The sequence below is a fragment of the Canis lupus genome, chromosome 32 (genome assembly GCF_011100685.1).
Source record: "Canis lupus familiaris isolate Mischka breed German Shepherd chromosome 32, alternate assembly UU_Cfam_GSD_1.0, whole genome shotgun sequence".
NCBI lineage: Eukaryota > Metazoa > Chordata > Mammalia > Carnivora > Canidae > Canis > Canis lupus.
Window position 1 is genome coordinate 18,672,482 of NC_049253.1, and position 14,702 is coordinate 18,687,183.

General features: G+C 38.6%; 1 protein-coding gene across 2 annotated transcripts in view; it reads right to left on the reverse strand.

The window, feature by feature from the left end:
- Positions 1 to 3,456: 3,456 nt before the first annotated feature.
- The window catches only part of METAP1 (methionyl aminopeptidase 1), a 68,103-nt gene continuing 56,857 nt past the window's right edge, over positions 3,457 to 14,702 (reverse strand). For both annotated transcript variants that reach the window (XM_038582059.1, XM_038582060.1), the window contains exons 9-11: positions 13,794 to 13,937; positions 9,610 to 9,675; positions 3,457 to 5,235 (exon numbers count right to left, since the gene is read on the reverse strand). In XM_038582059.1, coding sequence (XP_038437987.1) covers positions 5,072 to 5,235; positions 9,610 to 9,675; positions 13,794 to 13,937 — 374 coding nt within the window. In that variant the 3' untranslated portion in view covers positions 3,457 to 5,071. The remainder of the gene's footprint in view (positions 5,236 to 9,609; positions 9,676 to 13,793; positions 13,938 to 14,702) is intronic.

Sequence of the window (14,702 nt, forward strand, 5' to 3'; positions counted from 1 at the left end):
GCTTCCTTTTTCTCAAAATCACCACATACAAACCACTGTTTTTCTTTTTCATACTTACAACCCAAAAGAAGAGATAAAGGGGAAGGCTGCCACCAAAGGCTGCTTCTTCTCAGAGTTCAAATTCAGGAGAGCCAGAAAATTTCCATGAACTGTGTTGCAAAGTTGACCTTTCCTTAGATGTTCATTTTTTAAATGAAACACATTGAAAACTTTTAGGATATTAGCATAATGTAGCCTACACTGTGAAACAATTTGCTCCCAAGGCATTAATGTCCAGATGTTTTTCTCTATTGGAAAATGGGCCACACATCCACATTACAAAGTGGCATAATTTGCTCCTCTTGTAGCCATAGAGCTTGGTAGAAGTCAAATACCAAATGTAGACACAATCTTATCACACGATCTCAAACAGTGCCAAAATTTCTAACTCCCAGACCAATAAAATATCCTCACTTCTCCTACTGTATGTTTTGCCCCCAACATTCACTGTATTCATTGTTTAAAAGTAGCTCACAGTTTATGAAATACAAATACAAAGCAGGAAAAGGTGAGGAAGATTAGTGTTAGATTTCAAAGTATCAGAATGGGGACACCTGGGTGGCTCAGCAGTTGAGCATCTGGCTTCGGCTCAGGGAGTGATCCTGGGGTTCTGGGATTGAGTCCCACATTCGGCTCCCCATGGGGAGCCTGCTTCTCCTTCTGCCTATGTCTCTGCCTCCCTCTCTGTGTCTATCATGAATAAATAAAATCTTAAAAAAAAAAAAAAGGTATCAGAATGAACTCATGATTTAAAAAAAAAAAAAAAATGCATTTCCTGGCTCTGTTCCCTGAAAATGACTGGAAACAATGACACAGTAGTACCCAAATCTTGATTTCCAAATACCATTCCTCATGAAAAAAAACTAGAGCTCCAGAGCTCCTTGGAGAAACAGCCTATCCCACTGTGGGACAGGAAAGCTATATGATGAACCTACACTTTGCTATGGCAAAAAGCAAGAAAGTGCCCAAAGACTGGTAGGCACAGGTCAAAATGACACATGAATGAGCTTAAAGGTGCTTCTGCTGGCCAAATTTGGAACAATTACAGTAAATACAGTTTTTAAGAATTGATGAGCTTGCACTGATACTCAAAAACAGTAGATAGGACAGGGGGGAAAATGCTTCTTTGTAAGAGTGCCAGCTAAAAAACGTAGATGGAAGGCTAGACTTAGAAAATCTCAGTTTGCAGCCAGCAATGTAATAAAACAGTAGACTCTGGCAAGGATTATCAGTGAATGTTAAAACCATGGAGTGAATAGGATACCAAAATGGTCTCCAATTATCTCCTCCCAGATTATTTGCTTAAGAGGTTTTTTTTTAAGATGTTATTTGACAGAAAACACAAGGCGCACAGGGATCATGACCTGAACTGAAGGTGGACACCCGGCCAACTAAGCTACCCAGGAGCCCCAGAAAAAAAATACTCTTAAAATGGGAAGGTCTGGCAAAGCAAGTGACCAAACTCATATTGGCAATGTGACAATTAACACTGTGTCTCCTGATATTATGTGACATCATGAATGAGATACACCACATACCATCAATAGACTCTTCTGCCAAAATATTTATCCTGAACCTACTCGTGAGAAACTAAGAAATACAGAATCTACAAGCTAACTGGCTTGCTTTCTTAAGTGTCAATTTCATAAAAAGGTAGGCTTGGGGTGCCTGGTTACACATCTGACTTGTGATTTCAGCTCAGGTCATGATCAAAGAGTCCTAGAATCGAGCCCCCCCCCCCCCCATCAGACTCTGCTAGCAGCATGGAGTCTGTATGAGTGTCTCTGTCCCTCCCCTTACACACGGACATGTGCACACACTCTCTCTCAAAATAAATCAGTAATAAAAATTAAAAATAAATGTAAACAAAAAAAGAAAGTAGGCTTGTTCCAGAATAAAGATACAGGACACATGTAGTCACAGATACAGGACAACCAAATGCCATGGGTTTGGATCTTGGATTTTAAGAAAGAAGAAAAGCTTTAAGGAACACTTGGGAAAAACTGCGACTCATGTTTATGTACTATAGATAATTCTGTATCAATGTTAAATTCCTTGGGTGTGGTAACTGTATTATGACCAGGTAAGAAATTGCTTATGTTGCATGAGACATGCTATAATAGTAATGGGTGAAGTATGGAGCCACTTCTTTCAAAAGGAAAGTGTCTAAAGAGAGAGATGTGGCAAAGTAACATTGAACACAGGAAAAGGATTTAAGATGATTTCCTTGTAGTATACTTTGAACTTTTCTATAAATTGGAAATTTTCAAAATAAAAAGTTGGAAATGAACAATCTTTTTCAGAAGAAACAGCTTACAGATACCTTGAGGATGATTAGGGGGGCCTTAGCAAAGTGAAGCACCAGGCATTCAATTCTAACCATACAGAAAAAAAAAAAACAGGGATGCTTGGGTGGCTCAGCAGTTGAGCACCTGCCTTTGGCCCAGGGTGTGATCCTGGAGGCCTGGGATGGAGTCCCACATCAGGCTCCCTGCGTGGAGCCTGCTTCTCTCTCTGCCTCTGTGTGTCTCTCATGAATAAATAAAATCTTAAAAAAAAAAAAAAAAAAGTGGTTCTGAGACAAAAGAATCAAGCTAAGATGGCAAACAAATTCCTAACCCTCCTCCTATTAATTGATTTGTGGGGACGTGTGAGTGGCTCAGCGGTTAAAGCATCTGCCTTCAGCTCAGGGTGTGATCCTAGAATCCTAAGATTGAGTCCCACATAGGGCTCCCTGCATGGAGCCTGCTTCTCCCTCTGCCTGTGTCTCTGCCTCTCTCTCTCATGAATAAATAAAATCTTTAAAAGTAATTCTTGCTTGTAGAAAGTGGTATAAAAGTGTTAATGAATGGATTCTCATGTACCTTAATCCATTTTATCATAAGACCTAAAATGAAGATAAATGGCAAACATATTCCCTTGCTTCTAAATTATAAGTCCAAGGTGGACAGAGGAATAGCAGGAAAAAATATATGTAGTATTTTAAAAGTTAACACCAAAAAATAAAAATATATTGACTTATTTTGAAAAGTTGGCTGATACAATTGATGTTTTCATCTAAATCTAATAAACATCTGAAATTAGGTATTTACAATTAGACTACAGCCTATATTGTTTCGAAATCTCCCAAATCGAAGAAAGCATCACCAATGTGTTGGTTCACCTTTTTACAAAAACAAAAAACAAAACAAAAAAAACTATCCCATCAAGACTTTTCTTTCTTGAGCTTATTTTCTAATGATAGACAAAGAAACTCTCGCTCTTAATTCCATGATCAATACATAAAACGGTCCCCTAAATATTCATCATTGTCTTAAATTAGCTCTCAAAAATACAGTTCCATCTCAAATGCTGCTGATAGACTCTGTTGAACCAAACGGTACTGGAATTTTTTGTGTAGTCATTAAACTCAGACTCTTTTTACTCAAACGATCATGAGTTTATTTCAGATTATGAAATCAGCCACCCTATTCCCACCACTGTCCTCTGAAATCCCCCATAAATGCAGCAAAGTTAATGACTACACGGTGGGATAATCATTCAAACTTTTAATCTCCCTTTACACATTATATTAACATTCATATTGCAAGGCATTCCATTCACAAATATTACAGTTTGATAAAAAACTTCACACACATACCCCAAAAAAGTCTATACCAGATTCAGTCACTTCACTAAATCATTAAAATAATAAAGTAATGAAAACATCATCATAATTCTCTTAAAGCAATAAAGGTCTGAGGCACTCTGGGAAAGATGTTCTCATATAACATGTCAGTGGTATCAAATTATCTTACAAGAAAGTTACCAGATACCCAGCAATCAAGTATACTCCAATGACAATAACTTTGATCTGATATGTGTTCGCTGGATCCACTCCCATTTGGACTGAACTATTGAAAGGAACACAGACAGTGGGCAGCTGAGGCTGTTTCTAATGAGGTTCACAACTATGTAAAGGTAAAGTGTGTTTTCAACACGCCAAGGACAGGTGCATCTCTACTGCAAGGGAACAGGTCCAGTCTTGAAAAATGTTCCTTTATCATCACTACCAGGTTTACTAAATGTGAGAAATGAACAGCCCACTTAACTCTGCCCACTGCTAAAGAGATTTCAGAACTGTGTCTTCCCATCAACCTCTGCAGTGCAATGTTTGCCCTTCTTTGAGGGTCTTCAAGGTGTGCCCTTGAAATAAAATAAAGGGGAAGAAAGGGAGCTTTTCCCCTCCATTTCGACCAAACAGAGGTCTAAAATAGCAATGTATTACAAAATTCTCATGCTCTGCAAGAGCCAGCTATCTGGAGCATGGCTATTTTTACCACAAACAAGATTTTTAAAAACCTGATAATCCTTTTCCAAAGCAAATTTTGCCACATCCATTCACTGACAGAGTCCACATGGGAGAGGAGGTCTCACTGACCGAGTGCTTCCTTAAACACAATTACAAGGGTAAATCATTAGCATGGGGAAGGAGGGAGGCCGATTCCCAATGGGGAAATAAATCACTGCAAACTAGGGGTCGACTTATGACAGCATAGAACCCTGTCAGAGCAGAATCAACACAAGCCCAGGTCATATAGTGTCTGGTAATTACATACATGGAGTTTAAAATGTATACATATATAATAAAAAAAAATCTGGAACAACATATGTTGCTAATCTTTCAAGGATTCTCCTCTTCAACATTCACCTGGAGAGCAGCTGGCTCTTGCTGGCCCAGTTGTGGCAGTGATAAAAGCAACTAGAAGCAGGTTTAAGTAAAAAGTGCTCAAAGGCCAAGTGAGAAAACAGGGGTGCAGAGATTTCTGGAGGAAGAGGGGAGCACTGAAGAGTTGAGAATATTTCCTTTCTTCTTCTTAGCTTTTTCAGACCCAAGACAAATTCTGGAGGACACACATCCAATGCTGTAGTCCTTCCTTATCTATAGTCAAAACAAAACAAGTAATAAAAATTTCCTCTTCCATTCTGTACTCTTAATAAAATGCATAGTACAGCCAGAAGGTATTATTGAGATGTGCCATCTTGGGAGAAATTAAAATTGGGACATGAAGTGAGGCCGCGTGCTATCGAGTCGCCGGGTCAGGATTTCACAGCCAGTGTCCGTGACCAGCAGGGTGTGCTCGAACTGAGCAGACCGCTTTCCATCTCTTGTCACTGCAGTCCAACCATCTGGCCAGGTTTCATCCTGCCATCCACCTTAAACAACAAGAACAATTTCTTAATTCTATCACTCAGTTTTCTAAAAAAACTCTCTAGGTAAGTGCATTTGCATGTACTCCTATATCCTTGGACTCCTATTAAGACTCCTATTTACAAACGGTAGACAGCGGGCAGCCCCGGTGGCTTAGAGGTTTAGCACCACTTTCAGCCTGGGGTGTGATCCTGGAGACCTGGGATCGAGTCCCACATCGGATTCCCTGCATGGAGCCTGCTTCCCCCCTCTGCCTGTGTCTCTGCCTCTCTCTCTGTGTGTGTCTCTCATGAACGAATAAATAAAATAAATGAACCAAAACAAAAAACAAAACAAAAAAAAAAAACAAATGGTAGACAGCTACATGCAAAAGAATGACGCTGGACCACTTTCTTACACCATACACAAAAATAAACTCAAAATGAACTGATGACTTGAATGTAAGACCTGAAACCATGGAATTCCTTAAAGAAAACATAAGCAAAAAAAAAAAAAAAAAAAAAAAAAGAAAACATAAGCAATAATCTCTTGACATCAGCTTCATCAACAAATTTATGAATCTGTCTCATCAAGCAAGGGAAACAAAAGCAAAAATAAACTATTGGGGGTGCCTGGGTGGCATGGTTGGTTAAGCTTCCAACTCTTGGTTTCAGCTCAGGTTGTGATTCAGGGTCATGAGATTGAGCCCCACCTTGGGCTCCAAGTTCAGCACAGAGGCTGCTTGAGATTCTCTCTCTCTCTCCCTCTGCCCCTCTCCCTGCCCCCCTCAATAAATCGATAAATCCTTAAAAAAAATAGGTAAATACCCACACATACACACACACAAGCTATTGGAGCTACACTAAAATAAAAGGCTTTTGCACAGCAAAAGACTCCATCAACAAAACAGAAAAGCAACCTACTGAATGGGAGAAAGTATTTGTAAATGATATATCTAATAAGGGGTTAATATACAAAATACATAAAGAATTTATATACCTCAACACCACACACACACAGACAAAAACCACCCACAAATAATCTAATTAAAAATGGGCAGAAGAGTTGAATAAACATTTTTCCAAAGAAGACTCACAAAGAGTCAACAGGTACATGAAAAGATTCCTAATATCATAATAATCAGAGAAATGCAAATCAAAACCACAATGAGATATCACCTCACACCTGTCAGAATGGCTAAGATCAAAAAGGCAATAACATGTGTTGGTAAGGAAATAGAGAAAAGGGAACCCTTATGGACTGCTGGTGGGAATGCAAACTGGTACAATTGCTGTAAAAAACAGTGCAGAGGTTCCTCAAAAAATTAATTAATTTTAGTAGTAATTCCACTACTGGTATTTATACAAAGAAATAAAACCACTAATTCTAAAAGATATATACACTCCTATGTTTATTGCAGCATTATTTACAATAGCCAAGATATGAAAGCAATTCAAGCGTCCACTGATAGATGAATGGATGAGAAAGTATGGTATACATATGCAATGGAATACTACACGGCCATAAAAAAAAAAGATGAGATCATGCCATTTGCTACAACATGGATAGACCTAAATGACATTATGCTAGATGAAATAAGTCAGAGAAAGAAAGAAAACCCTATGATTTCACTTAAACATGGAACATAAAAAGCAAAACAAATGAATAATCAATCAGACTCTTAAATACGGAGAACAAACTGGTGGTTGCCAGAGAGGAGGTGTGTGGTAGAGTGGGGGTAGGGGTGCGAAATAGATAATGGAGATTAAGAGGTACAAACTTCGTTATAAAATAAGTAAGTTACAGAGATGAAAAGTATAGCATGGGCATATAGTCAATAATACTGTAATGCCGTTGGGTGACAGATGGTGACTATACTTATCCTGATGAGCACTGAGTCATCGTACTGGCCAATCAGTGTGTTTATTGGATACCTGGGACTAACATGACATTGTGTGTCAATTGTACTTCAGTAAAAACAATAATAAAAGATTCCTATTTATACTTCAACTGTCTTAGTCTTTTCAACTTCATTTTGGTCTTTAGTCCAATGAAGTAATGACAATATTTTAAACTTCCTCGGGTGTGTTAGAACGTCACATTTTTTATACTTCCCAAATATCAAATCAAGATGATATTTCCAAAATAAAGGCACTGGGTTTCATTTTAGGAAACATACTGATACTATTCCTTACAAAAGTGTGAGTTAAAAGTTGAATTAATGAATTGAGCTCTTTCCTGTTATAACTTTGGTATCTGACTAAACTGCAGCCAATGTGTATTGTGAAGAAAATAATCTTCTTATACTTTCATTAAAGCATTTAATTCCTGATATTATTTTTAAATGGGAGGCACACAGATGGTGAGTATAATCTGTGCAATTCTTGTAGATCACACATCCCTGTAACCAGAAGAAAGGGCTAAGAGAAACAGGGGTTGGTGAGACAAGGTAAGAAATGACAATCAGGCAAAACAGGTTAGGGTGGGGCTGGGACTAGAGAATTAGGAAATGAAAGCACAGGGAAAAGAGCCTGAAAGAGACCACACTGGAGAGAGAGAGGAGAGTAGAGGAGGGGAGGTAGAAATAAAATGAGAAAATTCTACAATTCTGGATACTACTATAAAAGTGTTTACAGAGACTTACTTTCTTGTCTCCAAATTAGATCCCCTCCAAAAAAATTAATCCATTCTTCACTCTGAGTAATCTTTATCAAACTTAGGTCTCACCGACTCAGAAAAATCCCAGAGCATAAACTCTACAGTAAAGTAACCTACTTTTTTGCAATATTTAATCCCAGTCTAAAAAGAGAATATGAGGTCAGCTTGAAGAATGTTAACTCACACTTTGTCAAACATGTAAAGATGAGTGACTGGGTATTTTCTGATGTAATGAGTAAGCCTTTTATAACTGGATTTAAGATATAATATTTCTCTGACTTTATTGTGATCTGCTTAAAACATGATCTTTACTAATTTCAAATCAGATATATCTGGATATTATTCAGAGGAAATTCAAATTCCTCTTTGGATTTGGAACTTCCCGCTCCACAGGTAGGATTTAACCTAGAGGAGTTACACTGACATATATGCATTATAATTTGATGATTATCTGACCAGGCTCCTTGGAAAGTTCTTTGCTTATACCTGGAAATACCACATTATGTCTCACCTACCAGGTGCCAGTTAATGAAAATAGGTATATAATCCAAATGTTTTCCTCTCAGGTTCTTGCCTTTCTAATATACTTACTGCTCTTGCAATTGGTTCCACATGATCAGAACTTTATATTCTTATTCCATGAAGATGACAAAAACAATATCTTACATTTTGTACAGCCCTTTAAAGTTCACCGGGTATTTTGTGCTGCTATAAATTGCCTCAATTCTTACAACAGCAGCCCTAGAGAATTGGCAGGTTAAAGATTGTCATTTCCATTTTACAGAAAAGGAGAGCAAAGGATCATGTTATAAAGAAGTCTGTGCGCTGGATTTAGTGACTCACTTCTAAGTCACTGCAATGTGGCAGACATAACGGGATGCCACTCCTAAGATCAGGTCATAAAGAAGACCAGAAGGATCCAGAAAGGAGGTATCCTTTAATAAGGCCCCAGGACACACCAGCCCCACTACCACTGCCTCACTGTATCCTCTAATCCCAACCGAAAACTGGCTGAAAAAAAAGGTGAAGAGAACATCTGACCATCTGGGTGAGAAGTCCTCATCATGACACTGGGTTTTCATCACTGCCACAAGCCTGCCACAGGGAAGTGACAGTGAGGACATAAAAGTACCAGCACTACATGTGTCTGTGCTGTGCTTTCACGAGAGTTGTATGATCCCACCTGATGACCTGAGCAGAGACTCTGTAGAGGCAGAACAGCTCATGAGTTTAGAGTCTGACAAACTCTGTCACATAACTCGCTAAGTGACTTTGGACAAGTTATGTAACTTCTTCAAGGATCAGTCTCCTCTTCTATATAATGAGGATAGCACCTACCTCATAAATTGTGGAGAATTAAAGCATATACCTGTGTCTGCCTCTAAGTGGGTAGCACTACTTCTTTCCTCCTCCCCCTAGCACCCCGCCAAGTGAGCTACACAGGGTTGACAGTCTCCGGATTGTTACAATGCACCTCTGACAGCATCTTTTATGGAAACGGACTGCGATTCAAGTACTTCAGGATCTACTGATACGAGAATTCCCAGGCAGAAAGTACTGCTTTCTTGCCAACCCTTATGACTTTCAGTTCTCTACAGGACACTGAATCGAGTTTGAGATGGGACAGGAAGTGGAAATGAACCAACATAAAAATACACAGAGCAGACTACTAATCTGATCCTGGGTAATCAAAAGTAAATAAAAATTTAATTAAAGAACATTATAGCATCCCTTTTTCTCACCTTCACAAATCATTGGCTCAATTGTGAATACATGGCCCGCCTTCATCACTCCAACTGCTTTATTTTCTGAAATTAGAGGAAAAAAATTCTGAACATGCAGCAAAAAAATCAACATTGTACTGTTGAACAGCTCACTGTAAGAGTACACGTTGTTCACTAACATGAGATGATTTTTCAGGACCATCATGAAAAACACAACTACAAATTAAAGTATCCAGACCTGCCTTCCTCCAAAAAAGGCCAAAAGGTAAAAATAGGGACAGATCTTTTTGAGACAATCTCAGACAAAAGTGGAGATACCAGTTAAAGTTCAAATTAAAAAGAACAGATGTGAACATCAGTAAATGAACGATTGCATTTGCTCTGCCTACCACCAGATGGCAAAAGCACTGGCTTTCAGGGTTTCTTGTAAGGCTAGTCTTCACGACGGTGACTCTGGTAATGAAGGACACGTGTCCAGAGGCTGCATCAACTACACACCATTCTCCATAGGTATGGTCTGATATCACCCACACGTTTACATTCCTGCACATCTTCCCTAATGAACAGCTATCATGCTTCTTTCTACTATCTTAGGTAGTACCAAAAAATACTTACTGCAGATTTCCAAATCTGGCATTTGTAGATTGTCATAAAATCTAAGGCAAAAAATAATTTTGACTTTGTTTCTAATCCCATGAATTTTCTCTCCCAATGATCTATAACTTACTACAAAAAATATATTTTTTAATTTTATATATTTTTTTAATATCAAGAGTATCAGTGTGGTGTCCTAGAAAGAAAAAGGATAAAGATATCTCGAGCTAGGCTGTTCCCTTACCATTAGCACTAGCTGCATGTAGCCACTGTCAACCTGCAAAGAGGCTAGTCAGAATGGTATTGGCTATATGTGTAAAAAAATAAGCTAAGTTCAAAGACAAAGTATGTGATATATCTCAACCCTTTTTACATTGACAAAATGCTGGAATGTTAATACTGTGAATGCAATGCATTAAATAAAACATTTCTTTTTACTTTTTTTAAATATGACCACTGGAAATTTTTAAATTACATAATGTGCCTCAGAATATATTACTAGTGGACAGTGAACTCTAAGTTCCACTCCTGTTTTTGCCACTGACTTCATTATTCTAGAAACATTACATCTCTCACTCAACTTGACTCACAGTTTCAGTTTCTCAACATACCTCACTCTGCAAATATACCTTTTCTGATTGACTACACTACTGCAGATACTAGGCTGAGTACTTTTTAAAAAATTTGTACTTGCTCTACCACCTACCTCACAGAATTATTATAAAATACGTTCTAAATGTAGAGTCTTATCATCATTACTTCCCAACCATAATGACTTAAAGTAATCACTCTAATCTAACAAGGACTTCTCTTACACAGAAGGGTGTAGGGGAGTTATACAATTTCTTAGTTCCACCTTCAGTTGTTAGGGATACCACAGAGTTACAAGCCAAAGGCGGGATCATTTACGTTTCAAAAGTGTCCTCTGTACAAAGACTCAGCAGTTTCCTTTTACACCTCCCTAAAGTGATCACAACATATTTTAATTTATATAAACCTAATTTACACTAGACTTTTCATAAACGTTATCAAATGCATAAAACAAGTATATATCTGGTCTTTGCTTCTTTTTTCAGAATTGCTTTTTATTCCTTTTTTTTTTTTTGCTTTTTATTCCTAATTAAATGGTTTTATGTGTTTTACAAACACTATTATCACTGATCCATATCCTCTTCTCCCACAAATTCTATTTTCTTCAGTCTGTCTTTATATAATCTGTATCTAGACCTGAGTTTTTCAATTCCCTAAGTAAAGGGACTTTCTCCACCCCCTTCCCTGCACACACTCTTTTTACACACACACCTAGAAACATACACATGTATCACTGTAATCAGAGTAGATACTTCTATTCTGCTAATGTAAGGCTATATCCAGTGATTACAGGGCCTATCAGGAAGGAACTAAGTTGGTTACTTACTTTCTGTTGCTAATTTTTATTTCAAGCACAATTCACAGCTTAAACAAGAACTTTGTGGTCTGCTAATAAATGTTGATATGTACCAAATGCTGTGCTCTAAACTGCTTCTCCAGCTTCTCTCGTTGAGAAGCTCCTCACTCATTTCCCTTTTCTTCACAGCTAGTGACACCTAGGATTTTATCAGCTCACACCTGACCTGCACCAGCAGCTGTGATCAGGCTGCCTGCACATCTAGCCTGACTTGCTCTCACACCCGCTATACGTCCTAGACACCACTGCCAAATTTGTCTTCCCGAACTAATGTCACCTTGTCATTCTTCTCAAAAATGTTTCTGCAAATCCCTGCAAATGAAGTCAAATGTCTCTGGTCAGGAACTGCCTACTGTTAGTTTTTAACACAAAAAACTCAGCCCAAGCTTACCTGGTCTCCGTTCAGTCTCACCGTGAAGCACCTACTCATGATTCCCCTCTACCTGGAATATTTTTCCCCATCTTCTCCACCAAACCACGATTTCAACCATTCCGTATTTCTCCCACAGGACCTGCGCCCAATGCTTCAGTCCTCACTAGGCAGCACAAAGTACAGAAAAAGACTGCCTCTAGAAAGACAGAAGCCAGGCGCCAATCCTACCTCTAGCATTTCCTTACTGGTCTGTGTGAACCTGAGTAAACAGTGTACTTCTCTAAGGACAGAATCTGACTGCCTTCCTTTTTCCTTCTTCCCTTTTCCCTTTCTTTTTGCAGAATCTGCTCTATAAAGCAGGGCTAACGGGGCACCTGGGTGGCTTAAAGATCTAATTCTTGATCTCAGCTCAGGTCTTGTTGTCAGGATTGTGAGTTCAAGCACGTGAGTTCAAGGTGCGAGGAGCATAGAGCCTACCACATAAATAAATAAGTAAACAAATAAATAAATAAGGCTAAGAAATTATTCAGATGTGGTGATCTAATGAAATAATGTATATCATTATCATCATGATCGTTCCAAAAGTTAATATTAAGTGCTTTCCATGTATTCTCTCACTCCTAGTAACACTTCGAGGATAGGTACCATTCCCTACTACTATTGTTCTAGATGAGAAAACAAGCTTTCACAAAAACCTATGTGAAAATGTCTATATTGCAATAACTTATACATACTTGTTAAATTCCTTCTTAGGTCAGTTTCTGTGGACAGCTTTCCTTTTTAGCACTAAATAGCGGACTTATTCCTGTGTGTCTTAGCTCTCCAAGAAAAAAGGCTTCTGGAAGACATTAATTGTCCACACTTCCTTTGTTATTCTATCAGACAGTACTGAACTTAAAGAAAGGTCTTTTGTCTATTCCCCTGTATTTATACCAACAGATAGTAAAGCATTTGCCATACACTATGAAATCAAACCAAACCAAGCCAATTTCATTTAAGGAGTCAGAATACTGATAGCTAGACCCATGGCAGTGGCTGTGATCTATTCACTAAAACTAGTTTACTTTTCTTCTGAGTACACAGCTAGATTACATTTCCCCACCTCTTCTTTAGTTAGCATAGCCATGTGACTGAATTCCTGCCAATGAAAAGTAAATATAATTGATTTATGCCAATTCCAGGCTCGTGCATTAAAACCTCCTACACAGGGATCCCTGGGTGGCGCAGCGGTTTAGGACCTGCCTTTGGCCCAGGGCGCAATCCTAGAGACCCGGGATCGAATCCCACGTCAGGCTCCCTGCATGGAGCCTGCTTCTCCCTCTGCCTATGTCTCTGCCTCTCTCTCTCTCTCTCTCTCTGTCTGTGACTATCATGAATAAATAAATAAAATCTTTAAAAAATAAAAAAATAAAACTAGCTACACTCATAAAAAAAAAAAAAAAAACCTCCTACACATACCATTTCATGCTTTTCCCCATCCTTCCCAGTATCTACAGATTAGAAGAGTAACCCAAAGTGACCTTGAAAGATAGGCTGAAGATAACAGAACCTGGGTCACAGAATAACTGACCTATCACCATCCTCAACAACAAACAAACACACCTTTTGGACTGTTAACATGAGCAAGATATGAACATATAGTGTGTTATGAGCAAAAATATATTTTGAGGGTCCATTTATAACAGCTTATAGATTAATAAATACAAAATAGTAGGTCCTGTTATATATTCGAATAAATATCTCTTGAATAAATGCTTAGCAAAGATCAAATCTTTGGATAGTACTTACTGGCATAATGGGGTACATTGGGGGCTGTATGAAAAAGTTTGTGGATTCCATGCCCACAATAGCTTCGAACAACTGAAAACCCATTTGCTTGGGCATGCTTCTGAATAATGTTTCCCAATTCTCTGTATCGAACACCAGGTTTCACTGAAAGGAAAGAAGAGCAATGACAAAGAATAATAATAACTAATATTTACTGAGTAATTACTATCTATGTACCAGGAACTTTTCTAAATGCTTTATATGCTACATAGAAACATATATATACAAAACTTTCAGATGAGGAAACCAAGGGACAGAAATGCTATATGGCCAGTAAATGGCAAAGTTGAGATTCAACCCAGTAGCACCTATGCTTCCTCCTTGGGTGCATAAAAGGACATGGGTACAGTACGCTAAGGGTTTTAGGGACATACACCTTTTGTCTTCTGAATAAACAAAAGAATGGAAAACACGCATCTCTTCCTCTCCTCTAAGGTCAAGTGTGTTCCTTTTTTTAGAGAGAGAGAGCACGTGTGGGGCAGGGCAGAGGGGCAGAAGGAGGAGAGACAGAATTGCAAGTAGACCCCCTCCACCTCCACTGCTGAGCACATAGCCTGATGCACGAAGGACTCAATCCTACAACCCTGAGATCATAGCCTGAAGTGAAAATTGAGTCGAACACTTAACGAACTGGGCCACCCAGGTTCCCCAAGTGTGCTCCTCTTTTAAAGTGAACAGAAGTAGTAAGGAGAGTACAGAGCCTCAGGAGAAAAAGGAACGTCCAGAAAGTAACTTGACTTGTCCTCAGTTTCATTCTGATCAACCTCAAAGAATTACTTCCCCTGGGCTTCTTTACCCCCATAAAGGTGATCCTAAAGTTATTCATAGTTGCCTCAGAACACAATCCTGGGGACAGGATATAGAAAGATA